Raw genomic sequence first — 23,892 nt, 5'->3', positions numbered from 1 at the left:
ACAATAATGTGTGATATTTTCTTTCCCTATTTGAATGCACATAACAATTATAAGTAATATTTTAGTATTTCATTTAATAAAAAAATTTAGAAATAAATGACAAATTTAATTGTTTTGACACATTAACTCAATCCGAACCACGTCATTAATAAACAAGGTGGTTTCGATTTTTTTTTTTTTTTAAAATCGATCCAAGTTAACTTGTTCAAATTTAATTGATTGGATCATAGGTTTCATCGAACTCAACTCAAACCAATTCACCTATGTCTCTAACGAAATTATTTCTGACACAAAAGTAATGATAAATTTTCGTTGAAAATTATAAGTACATATAAGATAAGTATTTCTATTTCAACAAAATTTATTTTAAGGACCAAATAATATTTTCACTTGTCTCAATCTTTGTTGTTGATTATTTTGGTTACTAATTCTGAGAAATACATACGGTCTTTCAAAAGAAATTTTATTTTTGTCTCAAGCAAAACAATGGTTCCCAAAACGGATTCCAATTGACAAAAATATACACCCTTACAAAATGAAATACAAGTGGAAAAAAAAAAAATCAGTATTCAACAGCCTTATCTCAATATCAAGTCATTTTCAAGTGCAACCATCAAAGAAGTTTGGAATTTAAAATTGGAAAGAGAAATGCAACGTTCACATAGCATAGCTCAGCGGTGGTGCCATAATTGTATATGGGTAGGAGCCATTGTCGACTTGTCGTGGATATATGTATATAGGAAATCATCCAATATAACACACCATAACCTATATGTCTCTCCGCTCTCAATTTTTTTATTTATTGATAAGAATCAAATTTAAATACTAAAAAAATTATAACAAACACAACACCCAAGTTTTTTTAAACCGATATTTCTCTAAAAAAATGATATTTCTGCAATATTCTTATTTATATAATTCTAACAAATTAACTTATTAAGTTTTATTTTATCAATAGAAGAAAGTATTAAATATTTTTATGTTATTTCATGCTTTTTACTTTTCAAGTAATATCATTTTCTGTTTAAAAAACAACAACATAATTTAGCATGCATTCTAAATGGAGAATTTTTACATGCATCTTCTTAATGAATAAGGCTAATAATAATCTTAATTATCAGTGGAAAGAAAATTAAAAGCTTGATGTCTTTTTAGAAAACCAAACCCTCTTCTAGTTTGATACTTATATTATATACTAGTAGTTAAAATGATAATTAATTATTAAATAATAATATAAAATTATTTTATATTGTTAACGCATATACATTAAACTTATAAATATATTATAATTAAAATTAATTAATAGCCCTAATATATATTTATTTTATTTAAGATAAATTTTTTAATTATAGTAACCAATAATGATTAGAATATTCGATTTGATCATATATTAGAGATCACATGTGTTTTTTAACTTATTGAACCATAGACTAATTTTACTTGTAATTGATAGTTGTTGTTAGTTTAAGAAAATTTTACATAAATGAATTGTCATTCTCACTCACTTATGTGAACGTAACTAAATCTTACATTATAATTTTTTAGGTTATGATTAGAATATTCTAATAGATAAATAATTGTGTTTTTTTATTCATGAAAATTAAAGAACGTGCGAAGGGATTTACAATAATACATATTTTATTCAACTAACTAAATTAGAGAATGATAATTGTATTTTCTATTTCAAATCAAATAATAACACAAATATATTTTGATTCTATTCTAAATTTATATTTAATTAATACTAATACATTTTTAATAAAGATGATAACTTTTTAATTATAATGATTCTATTAAATTATCGTAAATATTTATTATAATAATAATAATAATAAATAATTAAATACCATCTTAAATAATATTACAATAATAATAATAAATTTTATTAATCAAAATATGATAGTTAAACATATTAAAAAATTATAAATTATAAAAAGTAGAGATATATTACAAGGTTATTTCTTTGAAGGAGAAAAAAGTATTTATCTCGATTTTTTTTAAATACTCTAAAATAATCTTCATGTTATCGCAAAATGCTCAAAATTTAGTTTGTTGAAAAAAGTTGGAATAGGTCTTTTAAACTCATGGACCGCCTTTTTCCCCCCCTTTGCGGCCGAATATGGTTTTACATTTGTGTGCGTGTGAGAAACGTATGTTTTAGAAAATATTTAAGCAAACACATGTTTTTTGTTTAACATTTTATTTTGTTTTAAACAATTATAATTACACTCAGCAAAAAAAAAATGATACCACATTACTTTCTCTCTTATCAAAGGAGAATTAATTGTTGTTTGGTTCTTTTAATATATTTAATTTCATTAATATAAGAACTAATAATTAATAAATAATCACGAATATATTTAATAACATGTAAAATTTTATTGAGAAATTAAATATTTTTTTTATTAAATAAAATTAAGCTTAATCGCATATTTACTCTCCTTCTATTGTCAAAATTTGATTTTAATCTTAATCTTTTTTATGATTTTTTATTTCAATTGTGAAATTTTGATTTTTCTATTAGCTTAACATTAAATATTTAAAAAAAAATGTTGATCTAATATTGTGACAGTGTCACATCAATATAGCTAACATGATATTGCAATAAACTGTCATGTTAATATTTTTATTAAATATTTGATGTAAAGTCAAAGAATATTTAAAATTACATAATTAACATTTAAGAATTGCAAGAAAGTAAAATTCACTAAAAAAAACAGGAATATGAAAATCGAACTTCCACGATAGCAAGCAATGGATAAAAAAAAATGTATAGAAGCTTAAGAATTAATCGTTGCATCAAGTTAATAATATCACTAATTTTATTTTCTTATCATACTTAGTTTTTTAAGCAATTAAAAAAATACGCAATTTTTTAAAAAAAGTATTTCATATGATTCTAATACTAATTAAATTAATACATGAAGACATTAAAAGAATGATCATATCTCTTGTTAGTCCTTACTCCTTACCCAAATATTAATTCCTATTGTTTTGTTTCTAAAATTTTCATTAATTAATTTAAGTTTTGAATATTTGTATTATTATGTAATATTTTTTCGTTTCTATTTATATGACCTGAGTTTAAAATTATATTGACACCTTTTTATAATACTCAATCTATAATGTTTCTTATATTAATTATTTTTAGATTATAAATATTTCTAATTTATATAAAAGATAAAATATATTAACAAACAAATAAAAGATAAAGAAGTATTAATTACATGAATAATTTTAGAAAAATAAAAAATTTAAGATAAATTTATTGTTATCAATTAAATTTCTTAATTTTAACAAATTAAGTAATTTATTCTTATATATAAGAACGGAAAGAATTCCTAATACTTTGATTCTTTAGCCAGAGCCTCAACACATTAACATAACAAATGTCATAGTAAAAAAAAAACATGAGCTAACATAACAAAGCCTCAACACATTAACATACCAAATTGTATCCTTAGAGTAATTACTTTGTTTAAATTTAACAAACCAATAATTTTTCTTGGAATCACCCATGATCCACAATATCACGGCCCTCAAAACTTTGACGCCATTTATTATGGTAGGTCACAAACCCAACAGAACTGGCCACCATTTACTTCTTTTCATAAATAGCTTGGCCTAATAATATGACCTCCTTCAAACTAGTTCTATTCAACAGTGGTTCCCACTTAATAAGATAAACAAATTTCTCCATTATAAAATACTTGAATTACACTATTTACTCTTTTTTTTCTTAATCACAAACCAAGTTTGAAACTTTGAATACCAAATAACACCGCGTAGAATCACAAAAAGATATTTTAATTTAAGCCTATTTATTTATTTATTTTGTCAATTCTCTTTTATCAAGCGTGTGAACGAAAATTTGTCCAAATTGCAATTGTCACAATCAGGGTAGGACCCCAAAGGCCACATGTAGAGTACCACATTTGTAGGAAACAAGTTGAAGATTAAAATCAAGACCCCAATGTTTATCCCCAGTTAAACAAATTTTGAAAAGAAGGGCATTTTGGGTAAGCCATAGATCTACATTGTAAAAAAATCAAAATAAAAAAATATAGAAACTGTGAAACGGATCGAGGGACAAACCCAGATCACAAACAAGCTGATGTAAATAAAATATAGGATAGATTAGCTTCAATGATTAAAGGTCAATGCAGGAACCACGTTAGGGCCTGTTTGGTCTTTTCTCAATGAGTATGCCTAACCGCCACTGAAATCCAAAAAACACATCCCAAAAGAAAAAGCAACAAAGCTCATCTTCATCTTCATCCCAAGAAAGGCAAATTAATAATAACGTAAATTTCAGGGGGGAAAAGGCTAAAAAATACTTTTAAATAGAAAAAAAAAATTAGAGTAAATAATAAAAAAGGGAAACAAAAAAGGTGATCGATCTACAGGAGCTGGCCTTTAACTAAATATAGCTGGACAGACAAAAACCAACAGTTATCTCCATCGTCACTCTTCGCAGCTGTTCAAAAATCTATGCATCTATTTATTATTTTTTACAAATAATTAAATAAATACGCACAAATAAATAAATATACTAAATACCTGCATCTATTTTTTCGTGCCACTTTTCTGATTACCATATAAATAAAGAACATAGCCAGGTGAATTTACCGTATGAGTACAGATAAACAAAAAGAAAAAAAGAAACTGAAGATTCCACAGCTAAAAAAGAGAGAAGAAAAGGAAACACGTTAAAAAGTTACTAGTATTAAATATAATAAAAAAGCAGACAAAGGGAAATATTTATTTATTCTTATTACAATTACAATTAATTATTACTAGAAAATAATAATAATAAAAATAAATTCACCTCCTGCATATATGTATATATATATATATAGAGAGAGAGAGAGAGAGGGGTTTGGCATGTATATACAGTACACAAATACATATATACATATACATAACATAAAATAAAAAGGCATCTAAAAAATTTGAAAGAATTCACCACCCTTTTTGCTCTGTTTATATTTTTAATTTTTCTCTTGGTCTCAACTGCTGTAAGTAATTGCTGCGGCGCTGTTTCGGAAAAGAGAGAGACCCAAAAGAGACTATGCTCGGGGACTCAGCTGTGCTGGGAGCAGGAGGAGGAGGAGGTGGTGGCCGCGGAGGAGGAGTAGAAAGTGGTGCCTCCGCCGATGCAGTGGCGGCGACGGTGACCGTGACACATGATGTGGCGACGACAACCGGAGGAGGCGGTGGTGGATCAAATAATTCGGGGGACGATGAGAGGGGTAGAATCGAAGAAGGTGAACGTAGCTTCGGCGGTAACCGGTGGCCACGACAAGAGACTTTGGCCTTGTTAAGGATACGCTCCGATATGGACGTGGCGTTTCGAGATGCAAGTGTCAAGGGTCCCTTGTGGGAAGAAGTATCCAGGTGCTGCTTCACTCACTACTACTCAAATATATATACATATATATATTAATCTTTCTTTCATCCTTATCTTAATTATCATTTCTTTTCAGTCTGCTTCTTCTTCTCATTCAATTCGTGTCAATTTTGAGACTGCTGAGGAGATCTGAGAATTCAATTAATTTTGCTTTGCTTTTAAATTTTATTCTTGCAAATGTGTTAGTTAGCTTCAAATTCATTTCCATCTTTTCTCTCTCTTGGATTTTGCTTCCTTTTCCCGTTCCTTTTGTGATTTTTTTAAAATTTCTTTTGGAGTTTGAGAGTAAAATAATTATAAAAGAATTTAGATGTGCAGGGTTCATGATTTGGGTGTGATGATTTGCTTTTCTGACATTCACTTTGATTCATGTCCTATTTTCCAAATAAGTTACCGACTTGAATTGAGTTATCAAAAGCGAGATTTTTCTTCCCCCTTTATTTCGCTTACCGACTCCTACGGGAAATTAAGGAAGAAGATTATCTGTCAAATCTTCTAACTCGCCTTCATGTGTTTCTCATGGGAGACATTTTTGTTCATCATCAATTCATGCCATTTTGTTACCCAAATCTTCAATTACGTGAAACTTTTACATTTTCTCCCATCACTTTTTCACTTACTTTTTTCCTTTGCATTCCCACTGCTTAATTAATTCACCGCATATATTTTTATTTTATGTTTATCTCATGCTCCCAATGCTTTTTATCCTTTGTCCTCTAGCTGAATTTGATGAGATAAGATAAACCCAGAGAAAACACTCTCCTCTCCTCTCTCCTTATTATTTTTTTTTTTCATTTTGTCTTCTCCTTGTGCATCAGGAAGATGGCAGAGCTTGGGTATCACAGAAGCTCCAAGAAGTGCAAAGAGAAATTCGAGAACGTGTACAAGTACCACAAGAGAACCAAAGAAGGCCGAAGTGGGAAACAAGATGGCAAAACCTATCGTTTCTTTGATCAACTACAAGCCCTTGAGAACCACTCTCCAACACCCCATTCTCCCAACCCTTCACCAAAACCCCCACAATCAGCACCATCAAGAGTAGTAGCATCATCGGTGTCACTACCAATTGCAACAACAACAACAGTGTCACTACCAATTCCAACACCAACAACAGTGCCAATGCAGCCTATATTGTCCAACAACGCTATACTCACTAGTAGTGTCCCCAATATCACTGTTCCATCAACAACACCACTCCCTATAACCATTCCTCAACCCATTCTCACCTCCCCATCAATAAACCTCACAATCCCTTCTTACCCTCCAACAAACCCTACCAATTTCCCACCACCACCAAACCCTACCCTACCATCCTCTTTCCCCACCGACACCTTCTCCAATTCCAGCTCCTCCTCCACCTCCTCCGAGGAAACATTGGAAGGGAGACGCAAGAGGAAGCGCAAGTGGAAAGATTTCTTCGAGAGACTAATGAAAGAAGTGATCGAGAAGCAAGAGGAGCTACAAAAGAAGTTCCTGGAAGCCATAGAGAAACGCGAGGACGACAGAATAGCAAGAGAAGAAGCATGGAGAGTACAAGAGATGAAAAGAATCAATAGGGAAAGAGAAATCTTAGCACAAGAAAGATCCATAGCCGCAGCCAAAGACGCAGCCGTTATGTCATTCCTTCAAAAAATAGCCGAACAACAAAACCTCGGTCAAGTATCGACCAACATCAACCTCGTACAACAACCACAACCTCAATTACAACCGCAGCCACCACTACAACAACAAGTGACACAACCTAGTATTGCAGCAGCACAACCTCCCGTACAACAGCCACCGCCCGTGGTTGTTACACAGCCCGTGGTGCTGCCAGTGGTGTCACAAGTGACGAATATGGAGATAGTGAAAGCCGATAATAATAGTAACAACAATAATAACGGCGAGAATTTCTTGGCACCAAGTTCTTCTCGGTGGCCAAAAGTGGAGGTTCAGGCATTGATAAAGCTTCGGACGAGCATGGATGAGAAGTATCAAGAGAATGGACCAAAGGGTCCTCTCTGGGAGGAGATCTCAGCCTCAATGAAGAAGCTCGGGTACAACCGAAACGCGAAAAGGTGCAAAGAGAAATGGGAGAACATCAACAAGTACTTCAAGAAAGTGAAGGAAAGCAACAAGCGGAGACCGGAAGATTCCAAGACGTGCCCTTATTTCCACCAGCTGGACGCGCTGTACAGGCAGAAGCACAGGGGCGAAGAGAGCCCCGCGGCGGTGGAGGCGAAGCCGGAGAGCGCGGTGGCGCCGTTGATGGTGCAGCCGGAGCAGCAATGGCCACCTCAGCAGCAGCAGCAGGATAGGGACATCACAATGGAAGACATGGAGAACGAAGATGATGAATATGAAGAAGAGAGGGAAGGAGAGGAAGAATTAGAGGATGATGAAGATGAAGAGGATGAAGAAGGTGGTGGTGGTGGTGGGAACTATGAGATAGTGGCAAACAAAACAAGTGGTGGTGGTGGTGCTTCTGCTGCTTCAGTGGGGGCTTCAACGGAGTAGTAGTGTGAAGAAACCAGGTTTAGCGTGGGGGTGGGTCAGAGAGAGTGCAGGGGTTGTCGGAGGTGGCCATTGTGGTGGAGAAATTAAGAATTTGAATATTCACGTACGGTGAAGTTACACATGGCAATGGTTATGGTATCGACCTGTGGTGGAAGGAGGATGATGAGGTTTGGTTGGTACTTTGTTGTAGCATATAATCAGTAAGATTAGATTTTTTTTTTTCTTTTCTGTTTTATAACAGTTTGTTTATTTTTTGGGAGAATAAATAAAGTCCGATGAGAGAGGGAATTTAAGATACAGACCAATAAAGAAGAGAGGGACCTTAATTAAGGTTGTATTTTTTCTTTTCTTTTATCTTCATCTTATTTTTTTTTAATGTTCGTTCTTGGTGCTGTAAATGGGAGGAGAGATTAATTCGGGTTTTGTCCTTTTCTTATCTCTTTAAGTTTTGACATCTTGTTACTCTTCAAATGACTGACATTGACTTCTCTTTCAATTCCTACATTTTTTCTTGTTTTAGCTTTTATTTTTATTTTAGCTTATAAGTTGGTGTAAATTAAGTTTTAATTATATATTATTTAAATATTTAAATACTTTTTAGTCTCTCTAAATATAATCAACTTTGTGAACATTATTCCTTTAATTTTTAAATTAATTTTGCTCATTACAATTTTTTCTCTTCAAAAGTTTAGTCTTTATCATTATTTATTAATTACGTGACTTGCATTTAGACCTGTCACATTACTAATTACTGTGAAATAAAATATAATATTATATATATTCTGTTATCATAAAATAATAATGAGTACCGTTTGAAATTTTTAAGATTTATAAGCAACAATAATTTTTTTCACAGTAAAATGAAAATTTATTATATTTACAGCGACTAACAAATATATTAAAATTTATTTAAAGTTTAACTTCTAATTATATATAAAAATAATTTATCATATGTTGGAGTACTTATTTCATTAATATTTTCATTTCAAAATCAAAAAGTACAGTACTTGATGAGGAAAAGTAAAGAGTTGAGATTTTGGTGAAAAAATTGCCCCGTTTTCCGTTATGCACTAACTTATTAGCCATTTGTCAGATATCATAAAAGAGGGATCAGAAAATTATGGAATTTAACTATTGGCGCAGAAAAAATGGGTTGCAAAACAAGGTTTTAAATTTTAATAGTGAAAAATGAGAAGTAAATAAAAAAAATGGATTAAAATAATATTAAAGGAGCCTTAAATTGTTGGGATAGTGACCCTACATTTTTGCATTGTATGAGACCCTTCCGAAAGCAGAAAATGCCAGCAGCATCACACATGGAGTCATAAACCCTTGAAGGGGAGGGTCCACCAAGAGGAATCTTGTGAGTTGTGAGTAACCTCACTCTGAAAAGAACCTAAAACACTAGCATGCAGTTGTTGTCTCTGTGGTACTGTGCACACAAGGTGATATGTTTCTCTTCATGGGTGTCAGTCCTAAGAAAGAGATGAAGGTTCATCATCATCATGATCATCATCTAAATGGATCAACTTTTTCTGCTCTTAATGTGCTATTGTCAGGCTTTCATCAGCATCGATCCAAATATCTAATGCTGAGATCCCGTTTCTGAAAACAAAATGTGTACTTGTTTAAAAAAATTATCAATGTGTTTTATTCAATTTCTTTTCTCTAAAAAGACGTATATATTAATTGGTTTATAAGTGATGGAATGGGAGAGATGATGTGGTGCTTTGGTATATTATATATATACATATTTGCACATATGTGCGTTTGCTATGATGAAGGAATTTTCGCTTGGAATAAAACAGGTCATATTTTTCTTTGAACTCATATGCACAATGATTTGGTGGGTATCTAATTCTCCTCTTTATACACTTTTGTTTTATTTTTCTGGTTATTTTTCTTACTAAATGTTGAGGCCGGTTTACTCTTGTCTGTGCAAATCATACTTCTCGTTTTCCCGTGTTAAATTATCACTTCCAAATTCATTTTTGGTTGGCAGCATCATTTATAGGTTTCATATTTTTCCTTTGAACTTTTTACAAGGATAGGATGATTGGGGGTATCCAATTCTCCTTACTTATATTCTTTAATTTATTTTCTTTTTATATATTTACTTTCGTATATACAATTTAGAAAGTGAGACTTTTATTCTTTTCACTCCCTATATTTGTAATATTCTATCTTTTTTATTATTATTTGGATATACATTTTACATACTATCCTTCAATTAGTAAAAAATCATCTTTCAACCATCTCAAATTACCCTCCATTTGATTTCTTATTTGCATATCATTTTCAATCCACTTTCTTTTATTTCTATTTCTAAATTTAAAGAAAATATCAATAGTTAAAAATAATTTTATAAAATTTAATTATATAAAAATAAAATGTTATCCTTACTATATAAGCTAAAATATTGTTTTATTTTAATTTTGAATTATTTTGTATCTAGCAATAGCAATGTATTTTATACTCTACATCATATTGCTGTGAGTTTTTATTTTTAGTTTTTTACAGACGATCATATTGCTGTGTGTTAATGATTTAATATCAATAAATTTGGGATTCTTTTGCAAAAGACTTTTAATGTATGAAGACTGATTGAATCTTGACTAATTTATTTAGTCATCATGTGAATCTATTAAAAGAGTAATTTTTCAATTTTTTATCTAAAAGAATTGTACTCAACTTTTTTTAAGGATAAAATCAAACTTTTTGCCACTTAAATCGACAAGCATTAATAATCCGTTTCCCACTATTAATGAAGCTTGTTGCCTCCATATTTCCCAATCTCTACACGGTTTTAATAATTTTGTCAATAGCATTTATGTTTAATCTCTACATGGTTTTAATAAAAAAAATCATCATTAGTATCGAGTTCATCACTTCAAATCTGAATTACACCCTGTAATCTTATCCATTAATTATTTATAAATTCTGACAAAAATGGGACACGCAAGGAATAATCGCTACTGACAAAAAATCCCACTTCATGGCCTCAAAATAAAGAAAACCCTCGATTTTATGGTTAAGATAATATAAAAAAAAAAGTCTAGGTACTTGTATAATTTGAGTAGAATAATTAGAAATAAAAAACATAAAGTGAGAAAATAAAAAATAGAGAGCGAGGGGAATGAATGAAGGTTAATTTAAGTTGTATACGAAATGGTGCGATTTGGCAGATGCTAGTCTCTCCCTAGAATTTAGTCCATTTTGATGAAAATACCGCGTTAAAGATGCGCCCCACAGGCATTTACCTCCTAGGGATAGGAATAATAATTCTGTTACACACCAACAGTTGCAGTACCTTCATTCATATACGTGCATGCAAAAAAGTCTACGGACCCTATTCCTTTGTCGGACCCAAATCAAATTCAATTCATTGCCACTCCCACACTTGGAAAACAAACTATATCTCAGTGTAAAATTCTTCAATTCTGCCATTGTTACTCAGATTTCCTTCGCTTAAAGAAAAAAAAAAAAAACACCAAAATAAGATTAGATTTACATTTTTTGTTTTATTTTAATTCAAAACTTTTATCTCAATTTATTTTTATTTTGTTTTTTTCACTCTACAGAATGACCTTTTAATGTTTTTTCTTTCCCCTGTGTTTTATAACAAAATTCTATTCAGAGACATTAATTAAATTTAGATATTTTACTCATTAAATATTCAAGCTTTTATTTAACACGTAGGTTATAAGATATTGACTCTTTTCTTTAGACTACTAAACTCCGGTTAGATTTGCATGCTGTGAGTCTTAATTAAAAGATAAATTATAAGTATAGTATTGTAAATAATAATTAATTAAATTGAAATTCAATTTTACGAACCTGATTTAATGATTGAGAATGAGATTGACCTGTGATTGAAATGACGGCGGTAGTCGTATTGTTGTAACATCTAAGCAATAAATGGAGTATTTGTCTAATTGAAAAACCGTTCAATTGCAATGTACCACATTTTATTTGTTGTATGATTTTGGTTTAACAATGTATCTTGAGTTTTTTTATTTGAATTCAATTAATTATCTTTCATCTGGTTGATTCATTTTAGAATAAAGTAACTCTAGGTCTAAATTGAGAATTAAATTTTAAACCTTCGTTAAAGAATTCAACTGTCAATATTGTTAATAACTTTTATAGTAAAAATAGAAATCTTGTGGTATAAAAATAGAAATTTTGTTGTATGAAGTTTATTATATTAAATTAATTTCTTAATTAATTCAAAGGATTGATAGGTTTTGCTCCATACATAAATGAAAATGATTTATTTAACTAAAAAAATTATGTTTAATTCTTATCATATGTAAAATTTCTTTAGATCAACGATAATAATGTATTACAAATCAAAATTAGTTTATAACTCAATAAATTAAGAGAAATTCATGATTTCTGACCTAAGATAAAAAAAACTAATTTCTTAACTTAAATAAAGGTGAACAATTAACAAGTTGATACTATTCATTAATTTTTTTATGGAATATATAAGACTTCATATCACAATAATGAGAAACGTAAAAAAAAAAGGCTAAAATATAAATTTCTTTACTTAAAAAAAATCACATAGTTGAAAATTAATTGTGGAGGAGGGGGGTTGGAACCGTGAAAGATTTTGGAATCTGATTACCACCCAATTCATAACTTTAGCATGTGCATTTGCCGGATACGTGGTCAGCAACAGTTTCTCTGAATCATATAAACAATTATAATTTTTTAACCACTAAAAGTACAAAAGGAAGCAATTGTAATTATATAAAGAAGTAGTATTGCATTATGCACCCAAATAAATAATATTGTGCATTTATGGAGAAGGATAACAGAATTAATATTCAATTGAGAACCGGCACCCCGGCAGTGTTTTAATGAAGCTTTTAATCATGAAGTGAAAAGATTCTATTGAAGAAAAGCTTTTGTTTTTTGGTACAGTGAAGAAAAGCTTTGGAATGATATGATCGAAATGTTAGCATAGAAAATCATAATAAAATAAGCATCGAACCGTATCAGTGCCTCATAAATTTAATTATTTAATTATCAACGGGTGCAATTAATTATTTTTTTGTTTGATAGCGATAATTTCAATATTTCGTAAACGATATAAATTAAGTTCCAATAATATACTACTATATCCCTATAATTGAATCTAAACTTTCCACACATATATATTATTAATATGAAATATAAAAAAATAATATAAATTAACTTAGATGATTAAAAAAAATCTTGAATTCAAATTTCTCTCACTAACATTTTAATAAAATTAACCATTAACATTTACATAAAAAAATAAGTAAGAATTACGAGACTCGTGTCTGTAGGTAACTTTCATGATAAAATCCACCGTGAATCTCTCTCTCTCTCTCTATATTTACCTGTATTTGGTTTCACAAGGGAAAATTCTCGCTTCTGCAGAAAAACAACACCGAAACTAGCTAGTAGTTGGAAGAACGTGCTGATCTCAACCTTATATAGGAAAAACCTTTTGGGAAAATTTATCATGGTGGATTTTCTTCTTAGTAAGTAGTAATATTTTTCAGTTTTGTATAACGAATCCAAACAACTTTTCCTTTATATATATATAGATATGGCTCTGCCTCGTCTTTACTTTGTTTTGTTTGTTTAATTTAAATTTGTGTAGTGTAATCATTGTCTTTTTTAGAGATGGTGCAGATGCATATTATGTATATATGTTGTGTATGATGGGTTGGACCGAATTAATGAATGTGCTTCCATCTGAAAAAGGTGGGTGGGAAAACAAGAAGATCAGAATATTAATGTTGATGGTCCATGGGATGCTAAAATTTAGCTTTGGATTTCAGAGGCTAGCTCTTAACTTCTTATTGCTTTTCTATATATGGTGTTGATGCAAAAATCTCATAGCCACATAAAATTAGGAGCAGGAAAACATATGTATCAAAGCACTATGACAATGCTGGCAACTCCAATCAATTTTTGCTGCACGTGGACTCCAAATTTCACACCTACTTTTGTTTTCATCCGAGTCTCTGTTTGCTTCTACTTTGCATCATTTTTTAAAAAGAAAAATTCAAACATATTTTTTTACTTAGTAAGGGAGAAATTACCATCTGTGGAGGTATATACATGAGTTTTTTAAACTACTTAATTAATTTGATTGGTGACTTTAATTTTTTTTGACAGAGACCTAAGGTAAGTATTTTTTATTGTAGATAATATTGTTCAAGTTGGATGATTATAATGGAAAATAATATTCTAATAGTATTTAGTACAATTTATCCGTTTTTGACCAATAATATGAGCATAAATGGCCCAGATCCCAACTAAGCCCAAACATATGCATGAAAAACTTAAATTCAACTATTATGAAAGTGGATTTTTTTGTCAAAATTTGAGAAGATTTTAGATTTAGAGCAAGTTTGAGAATCCATTGCAAAATTACGTTTTGAGACAAGTAATTTTGTCAATGGATCATGATTATTGTTTTTGCGTTCATTTTGATTTTATTCGTTGGAGGTGCATTAGAATGTGTGCTACAACCATTATAGCTGTAAAACAAACGTGCATTTAATTGTCATGGACGGGTGAGAAGCTCTTTTTTACTCTAAACTCAGAATATTTTGATTGATAAACATAAATTAATCTCTCAATGCATTAAGATTCATTTAAGAAATTGATATCTCATAACATATGTTATTTCATACACACCAATTGGAGAATCAAACTCTTAACCATGTGCTCAAAGGATATGATAATTTACTAATCATACCAAGTATCATCATGTCTACTTGTACATAGTTATATGTGTATTTTTATTTGATTTTTTTTTTATAAAAATCTGAAAATATATTTGATTAATTTAGCATATATTACATAGTTTAAAATCTAAATTTTAATGTGCATTAAAATTGGCAAGGAAAAAAAAGAAATTTTTGGATTAAGTCAAGTTTAATAGGTTTGAGCTAGTTTAGTAGACCTAATATTCTACCCAATAATAATTAGGCTACACTTTTTTAGTCTGATTTAACCTGAGTATTTCGTCAAACCATTTTTCATTTTAATTTCAGGTCAAATTGAGTTGATTTATCTACCTAAATCCATTTTTACCCTCATGCAAAACGCTAAAATTATTTGGCAGAAGATTAAAAAAAACTTAAATATCTTTCAACTTGGGTCTCTTAACGTAGAAGTTGAACAGAGACAAGATTATTTTCTCTTGGAGACTTAATCCATGTTCTTGCTTAATGTGTGATCACTGATCATTACTAAACTTGAATAGAGATATCACGCACAAAGGAATGAAATGAGAGTGGAGCCAATAGATGGAGTTGATGACTCGCTTTTTGTGTCTTAATAATAGAAATACGCCTACCTGGCCACCACTTGGCCGTGCCAGAAAAGGGAAATATGAATGTGCTACATAATATTTTCTAGGAGTTGAAAATCTTCACAATTCTCAGTGTGTGTGCCTCTCTTATTAGCAATTGGTTTATATTTTCTTTTTATTTAATTCATATAATAAATGACCCAATTTTTTTTACATTAAAATAGATTAAATTATATTAAATATTAGGAGGCATACAACTTTGGTATTTCTATTTTTTCAATATGCAATTTTGACCATTCATTTTAAAATACATATTTAGTCTCCTAATATTTTAAAATTTTTAATTTTAGTTCAATCTTCAGTTTCACTTATATTTTAATTAATTAAATTATTTTTTGGTGGTATCTTAAATAAATATGTTGGGACTAGAGTTTAATTGATAAAGTTTAATATTTTTTTTAAAATTAATTGAGAATGTATTTTATTTTATTTTTTAATTTTTTTTATAAAGTACTAAAATGTTAGTAATACAGTACAAGGAAATAAGTTACTGTGAGGGGAAAAAAAATTGGTTACATCATTAATGCGTAATGCTGTTTTGAGGACTGAGGAGCGCGATAAAAAAAAGTGGTATCGTCCTTATTATAGCTTTATTCCAAGACATTGGTAGGAAACTTTTCAAATAAAAGTGAATATTCCACTTTCTTGGTCTCTAGAATCTAATGAAATCATGTGATGCTTTTTTTTTTTGTTTCATCTATGTCTTTGCATAGAAAAAAGAAATAAGGTAGATAAAAGTAAAAATAAGGAGTAGAAGTGTATAAGAAATAAAATAGAAAAGAAAGTTGTTTGATTAAAAAAATTAAAAAAAGAAATAAGTAAAAACAGATAAAAAATAATACAGTAAATTTCATCAATTTTAATATTAATTCTCTTCAAAATCTTCTCCACCAAATAAGCCTAATAATTTTCATCTATTCCCTTCCTCTAATTTCATACCTACCAAAAAGACTGTAGTTTTTTTACAGCTAGTTATTTCCATTGGGTGACTTTAATTTTTCTAGAGTCAGAAAATATAAATACCAATGTAAAAATAATTTATATTTATTTTATTTAATAATAATTATATAATGGCTCTCTTATGTCCAAATAACCTTGAGGCACTCTAAAACCGCAAGTGTTGACCTAAGTCAATATTAGTAGGAGAAGAAAAGTTAACCCACACACACTTATTTGAGTTATTTGAATATTTTCTTTTTGAGTATTTAAAACATGTGTTGGGGGATTGTTTGCTGGTGTCAAATGTAAGTTGTTGAAAGTAACACTTATGTTATTATTGTCTCAAACATAATTTTGAAGGTTGTAAAACAACTTTTCAACACATGTACTTATTATGTTCATGTTAGGATGAATACATACACAAGCACATTTATAATAATTGCTAGTCTATTTATTTGTTTGAATTATTGTATTCTTTTATTGGTATTTATTATGGTCTTGTTAGGATGGGTTTAGGAAGGCTCAAACATACTTATGAATGAATATTATATTATCCATTGTATATCGTAAAGATTAGTATGTAATCATTTCTAAGGGGGTTGGGTCTAACTCTAAACTTTAAAGGAATAGGCTAATTTTTTTTAGAAGAGATATTCATATTTAGTGTTTCATAGTATTTATCAATCATACATGCGAAAATAAAAGTATGTAATAAGCATATAACACAGCTACTATTCTTCCCTGAATGACACAGTAACATTTTACAGTGCAGGCGGCAGGTGCTTGCAATCAACACACAAAGCATCTTTGATATAGAACGAGTATATGTTTGAGATTTGAGAATCTATGATTGACTTCTAAACACTACTGTTTGAAAAAGACCTAAAGAAATTTGTAAACAAATGTTGCGGAATTAATCTCCAAGGTGCAGCCACGGTTTCATTACAACCAGCAAGGTAGCAGGGACTCCCTCAAAGGTGCCCATATGGTCTTCGGATGCATTGCTCAGGACCACAAGAATAATAGCATGAATCAGTTTGTCAAAAAAAAAAAAAAATAATTCACATTTATGCTTCAAGTGGGAGAAACCATTTAAAAACAAATTGCATTTGAACAATGTAAGTCATATCGCTTTGATTTTGTTTGTATCCCCCTGCTTTGAAATTCAACTAAAGCATAGGTGTTCTCTTGATTCTGTACCACACACATTTATATATATATATATAATTATATCCATCTCTAGAGAACCTCAGAGGGGCAATGCTTCGAACAAACTTCTTTTAAATAATTCAATAAAATACTAATTAAATAGGGTAACGATCTCAATCCTAAAGATTTTGGATTAATTTCTGTGGATTAATCTCAAGTTAAATGTAGACAATTTCTTCAAAGAGAAATTAAAAAGAAGACCAGAGATCAAATCCATAGGTTTCGTGTAAGACCTATAAATACATTTAGCCAGCACTTTGTCAAATTGGATTGGCTCCATGAATTATGGGTTCAATCACTTTTGATAGAAAGTCAAATTAACAATTTATATGTAGCCACTTAATTAGGACGCATGCGGGAGTCGTTTGAAAAGGATGCATATCATTAAGCGATTTTAAAACAAATAGATTAGCTTTAAGTTGTTGTTATCATACATTTAGACTATCAATTTTTCTAAGATGATGCAATTTTGATACATTAGTACTATAGTAGTATTATAACTAGAAAAATATTGATTAGCACGCGCACGACTTTGATTCTGACATAAATTGATATATAATTTTTATCAATTTGGACAAGATTGAAGGTAGAAGCATCAAGTCCAAAATCAGATGCTCTTGCAGATCCACTAAGGTATAATTTTTATACGGATATATTGTGGTCCAACAGTGATATGATCAGCTTCAAGAGACCAAATTGGGGTATCTGTCTAGGTTTTTATCTTTTGGCAGAATGTGGTAATCACTTGACAAAACTAGAGAAAAGACGCGTGTCCCTGTCATTAACTTTAGCTATCATCATTAGTCACTAAGTAATCTTTTTCAAGGTCACAAAATCGTCGTTTTGTCAAGTAATGGGAGAATTTCAAAGCTTAATAAAAGAGAATGTGAACACACTTTAGGGGCACTAAAACTAATCACGACTTTGGGATCTATAAGTAAGCAAGGATTATGTTTAATAAAGTATATCTTGATTATCTGAAAACGACTCATGTTTTAATATTATTTTTGCCATGATAAGATATATATGGGTTTTAATATTAAATCAATTGGTGCGTTGTCTTTATTTTAATTTAACAATTTGATGTAACTTGAATTTTTTTAAAAATGATAGAAACATGATAAATCATAAATATTAACAACGACATTATAGCAGCCATTATCGAATTTCTTTTACCAAAGTCGTGAACATTAAACATCATTTAACCTGATCTTTAATCTAATTTAATTTAATTTTGGGCTTGACATAAACTTCTGATTATTATTTTTAATTAATATTGAGTTATATTTCAATTATTCATGATATAAGATTTAGCCAAAAAATAAAGTAAAGAAAAAAAATAGTATAAAAGTTTTAAGGCTCGAATCACAACTTCAGAAGTTATTCTTTTTGTTCATGACTTCACTTTAAAAAAAAAATCACCCATTACAATTTCAAGTTAACAATATCGTTTTTTTTTTTTTTACTTAAATAGATAGTCATATACGTATTTGAGGCCATAAATTAAAAGTTATTGCTTTACTCTAATCTTAATGCTTTGATATGACGGATTACCTGTACGTTCATTAATATTGATGACGTTCGATCGATCTCTTTTTAATTACAATAAAATAAAAAATGAATTAGGAAATGGAATTTTAACACATTATTATTCAAATGGACCAAAGCACAAATACAAAACAGATGAAGAATATAGGACACGATTTTTTCCCTTTTGAATAAAGAACTAAACCGAATAAAATGAGCAGAAATATTATTAGGTAAGACCTCTCAAAATCAAGTCATACATAAATTGTATTCTAAATTTGGTTTGTGAAGGGACATGCAAGATAGAAAAAAGTGACGAAAGTCTTCTTCAAAAAGAGATCCCTCTTGACCTTTGGAATATGGCATTACTTTTCTCAGTTGAAGGTTTGCTGAAGAGTGACGAGCTAGGTATATAAAGACGTGGTGGATGATGGTTTGGTTCCCTTTGTACTAAAAACAAGTCCGTTTAAAGTGTGCATATATAGGTGGCAGACATCAAAAGGATCCAATTAATACCATGTATTTTTCTGTGGTTCATGAATTAGGTTACGTGTTTAGGAATCTACATTGATGTCACAAAAACTCAAGTAAGAAATATTTAGGGTGATTTTAATTAAGTTGTGGAGGATGTAGCTTGATGTTTATGAAGGCATGCTCCATTATCTCCTGTTCTAGTTTTACAACTCAACTTGGATCCTGATGCTTGTTCTATCGTGCATGGGTGGGGGACAAATAATATCTATGATAGATGAGTTTCATGCTGGGAAGAGGAACAGCTAAGATTTTTTATTTATAATCACAAAAGCTGTGTGGATTGTCTAGTTTTAGTATGGAATATAAAGGGGAGTCAAAGTTGCATGTGTTTTTATTAGCTATTGTCATTAGCTAGTCTAGAGTTTGATTATGAGTATGTATATTTTTTCGAAAGCATAACATTAGTATTAACTTGCTGTAAAAAAAAAAACATAAGTATTAACGAATACATAATAAAATCTTAATTGATCATCACTATAAATCTTAATGATAAATAATAGTTTGAAAATAAACTATTTAGTTAATGATAAAAGTTTTAAAACTCCCAAGTACTGTGAAAAACACTGTGTTAACCTCACTTAAATTGACCAAACTATTTCAATATTGATTCTCCTTTCATATATAAAGAGAAAATCACCAAATATTAGTGAGCATAGATAAACAAATATATCATCACTCTACTACAAAATCATAGTGTTTGTAATATAAGAATAATTTTTTTATTATCATTCAATCATGATTGAAGAAGTAATAAAGAAAAAATATATTAAGTACACCGATAAAATACTATTTTTTTCTTTTAAATTTATTTGTAGGACCATCAAAGTGTATTCAAACTAACATTATTCTAAAATTTTGAGGTCATTTGGGGAAGTTGTAAGTTTTTTTTTGTTTTTAAATATATTTTTTAAAAGAAAACATGTATTTTATACAAATTGAGCTAAAATGATTTTTAGAATAATTTTAAAATACTTTTATATTTATTTTCAAAATAAAGAAAAAATAATTTATTAATTCATTAAATTTTAAAAAAACAGTCTCTCTATAACTGACCATGACCCTTATTATCACAGCTACCATTAACACCACCACAACTAATACCCCCACAAATCATTATTGGCACCATATGCATGATCAGTGTTGTTGTGATTGACATCATTATTATTGTCACAAGTACTACCATCGTCAATCATTACTATCAACCTTAGTACTGTCATTACTATCATCATCAACTATGTACATTGTTATTGTTATTGACATTGTCACTATCATTATTATTGTTACCATATTACAATTTCACCTTCGGACTAATTTAAATAGGATTGAAATTTTTTTTAAATGAGTTTATTTTAAAATTAAAAATTAGAGAAAAAATTAAAATTAAATTTTAAACACTAAAAAATGGTCGTTATTGGTTTCACATTTTAAAAAATTAATACTAAAAATCTCCCCAAACTAGCCAATTAGTTGTTTCTAAACTTTTAAGTTGGGCCTTCTCCATCTACTTGTTATTTGTTGATCTCTCATGGGGACATTGAAATTGTTCATCACCCCCAATTATAAGCAAATTTACTATTAAAAAGTTTCAACGTCAACTCGAATATAGTCATGCATAGAGTTATATATAATATTGACTCCTATATATAGTTTATTTTATTGGTAGCAATTTTTTTTTTTGAAATATATTTTATGAAAAAAATACGAAAATCCTTTTCCTTGTGCTCCTGAGATGTATCTTGTTAATCAAGGGATAATAGAAATCATCAACATTACTTACGTATTCTTTGTTAATTTGTTCCTTATGTTTTACGGTGAATAGCATTTTCAACCTCCGCACGGGTCCAATAATGAACATGTTGATCTGGAGAATCCCAATATATAATTGATGTATCAAAGTCAACACGGACTAACATGGAAAAAGAATATTATAATTGAATAGCTTAATTGATTTTTAGAGGACATGAGTAATAAGATTCCTTCCTGTGGTACCTGAACAGGATGGCTCTTGTAAAGTTGTCATGTTGTATGTAGCAAGTAGCTAGCAAGATGGGAAGAGGAGAATAGAGGGGTTCTGCTGACACTACTTTTATATAATAAATAAAAGCGGCATTGATTGATTTTTAATTTTATACAGGAATTATTCCTCAGCACCAAAAAATACAGGAGTTATTCCTTTATATATATAAACCCTAGCTTGCACATACTAATTTTTTAAAGGATTAATGCTTACGGTATTCTCGTGAATACCTAAAAACAACATTTAAGATATTGATAGATATATATTTTTGTTAATAATATGGTAAAAATGCATTGATAACATCAAATGTGATATTTTTAATAAAAAAAATGACTTCGACTCTCTATTTCTTTTTATCTATGTTTAAGAAATATAATCAATATATTATTTTAAAATTTCTTATTGTAGCATCAATTTATTTTATATATTTTCCTTGCAATCATTTCTTTTGTTAATTAAAAATAGTAATTAATATTATCTCTTCTTGCATATGATAATATATGATTGAAAATTAATAATTTATATTATCTTAAAAAGTTTTAAATTACAATTTATTTTATCAATAAATCATTCATCTGAATAATATTAAATTTAATCCTTTTAAATAAAATCTTAAATTCAAATTATGAATAATTCTTTAAACTGAATGAATAACTCTTTACTTGACAACAAAACAAAATGTAAGCTGGCTAACATTAATTGACAACAATGGACACCTGGCCAAGCTAAACCCATATTTAATGTGTCCTATCTTTTGTCACTAAACCACTTATCCCCTCTCAACAAACTCAACATTTTTCTCTGCAGTTACAGCATTACATGGGTTGTAAAGTCAATGGTGAAAAAATAACAAATTTCTCCTTACCAGCTATATACTACTATTAAACAATCTCACACAACTAATTAAAACTTGAAAGAAGAAATTGAAAGCAGTACCACACAGTGGTTCCGTGATATATAATGAAAGTAAAGGAAAATTACAAGAGTTGCATCATGCATGTGACTTTTTTATTTTATTTCATTTCATTAAACTGCTATGGGACCTCGTATTCTTTTTTTCTCTCTCTCTCTCTCTCATCTTCAATTTACACTTTACACATAAATTTATGAGCGCAAAAACATGTACACCCACTATAGCTATGCTTCTGCTTTGCTGGCCCATGTGAACTGTTGTTTCTTAGTGTTAATTAACGATCTCTGATCCCAGTTCATGGCGGCCGGAATGTGACCCACAGCTCCAATGATCTGCTTTTAAGCTGGCCCATGATCAGAAAGTGTGTCAGATAGGTACCTTGTGCTTCTGCTTCTGCTTCTGCTTCTGCACCACCATGCTTTTAGATGGGTCATTCATTATTAAAGAATTGAATTTTATAGTGCCGGTGTTTGTGCCATCATCATGCCCTTTCAGTGACATCTCCTAACCCCAATTTTGGAAAAATTAAAATCAACTTACATAATAATTAAAAATCCATCCCCCAGAAGAAGAAAAAAATATATATTAAAATTAAAATTAAAATTAAAATTAAAATTAAAACTCTCCATCCAATCAGAAACTTCCTTATCTTGTCTCATTCAACGGTGTCCACTGAAGAAAGTTTATTTGTCGCAATCTCATAACGGTTACCTCCTTCATCTTCCACACTCTCTAGATCTCCCTCTTCATTTTCATCCTCTTCTTCTTCTTCTTCTTCTTCTTCATCTTCTTCCTCCTCCTCTCTTTCTTTTCTTTCATTATTATTGTTCTCCTTCGCTGCACCTTGTTCGTACTGAGAGGGAGGTCTCCATTGCTGCTCGGGTTGCACCATCAATGGCTCCATCATCTCATGTGGCTTCATGTTGTGGAACGAAGCGCCAAAGGGGTTCTGAGTCTTGCTCTTTTCTTTGTATAAAGCTTCAAGTTCATTAAAATAGGGACATGTCTTACTATCCTCGCGCCTTTGCTTGTTGCTCTCCTTGACCTTCTTGAAGTACTTGTTGATGTTCTCCCATTTCTCTTTGCATCTCTTGGCACTCCTGTTGTACCCGAGCCTCAGCATTCCTGCTGATATATCCTCCCACAATGGAGCCTTTGGTCCATTTTCTTGGTACTTGGTTTCAAGACTTGTCCTCAGTCTTATCAAAGCATGAACTTCTGTCTTTGGCCACCTAGAAGAAGATAAAGAACTCAATGAAGAAGGAGTAGTAGTAATAGCAGTAGCAGCAGCAACGAAAGTAGTAGTAGGAGTAGGAGTAGCAGTAGCAGTAACAGTAGCAGTAACAACACTGTGACCATTATTCATTTTCTGAATCTCCATGTTGTCACTATTTGACAACACCAATGGAGCTTGTGGTTGTGGAGCTTGTTGTGGTGGTGGTTGTACTATTGTAACTTTTTGTGGAGGTGGTTGTTGAGGG

General features: G+C 30.1%; 2 protein-coding genes across 2 annotated transcripts in view; one reads left to right on the top strand and one right to left on the bottom strand.

The window, feature by feature from the left end:
* Positions 1–4,741: 4,741 nt before the first annotated feature.
* Positions 4,742–8,329, top strand: LOC100811604 (trihelix transcription factor DF1). Its single transcript, XM_003536379.5, has 2 exons — positions 4,742–5,397; positions 6,229–8,329. Exons 1-2 carry the CDS (start codon positions 5,072–5,074, stop codon positions 7,904–7,906), a joined length of 2,004 nt encoding a protein of 667 aa, XP_003536427.1. The 5' UTR covers positions 4,742–5,071; the 3' UTR covers positions 7,907–8,329.
* Positions 8,330–22,421: 14,092 nt separating this feature from the next.
* The window catches only part of LOC100780577 (trihelix transcription factor GT-2), a 3,460-nt gene continuing 1,989 nt past the window's right edge, over positions 22,422–23,892 (bottom strand). Inside the window, exon 3 of the mRNA XM_041006224.1 lies at positions 22,422–23,892. Coding sequence (XP_040862158.1) covers positions 23,067–23,892 — 826 coding nt within the window. The 3' untranslated portion in view covers positions 22,422–23,066.

Source organism: Glycine max, chromosome 10 (genome assembly GCF_000004515.6).
Source record: "Glycine max cultivar Williams 82 chromosome 10, Glycine_max_v4.0, whole genome shotgun sequence".
Classification (NCBI taxonomy): Eukaryota; Viridiplantae; Streptophyta; class Magnoliopsida; order Fabales; family Fabaceae; genus Glycine; species Glycine max.
This window is presented reverse-complemented; position numbering and strand designations above follow the sequence as displayed.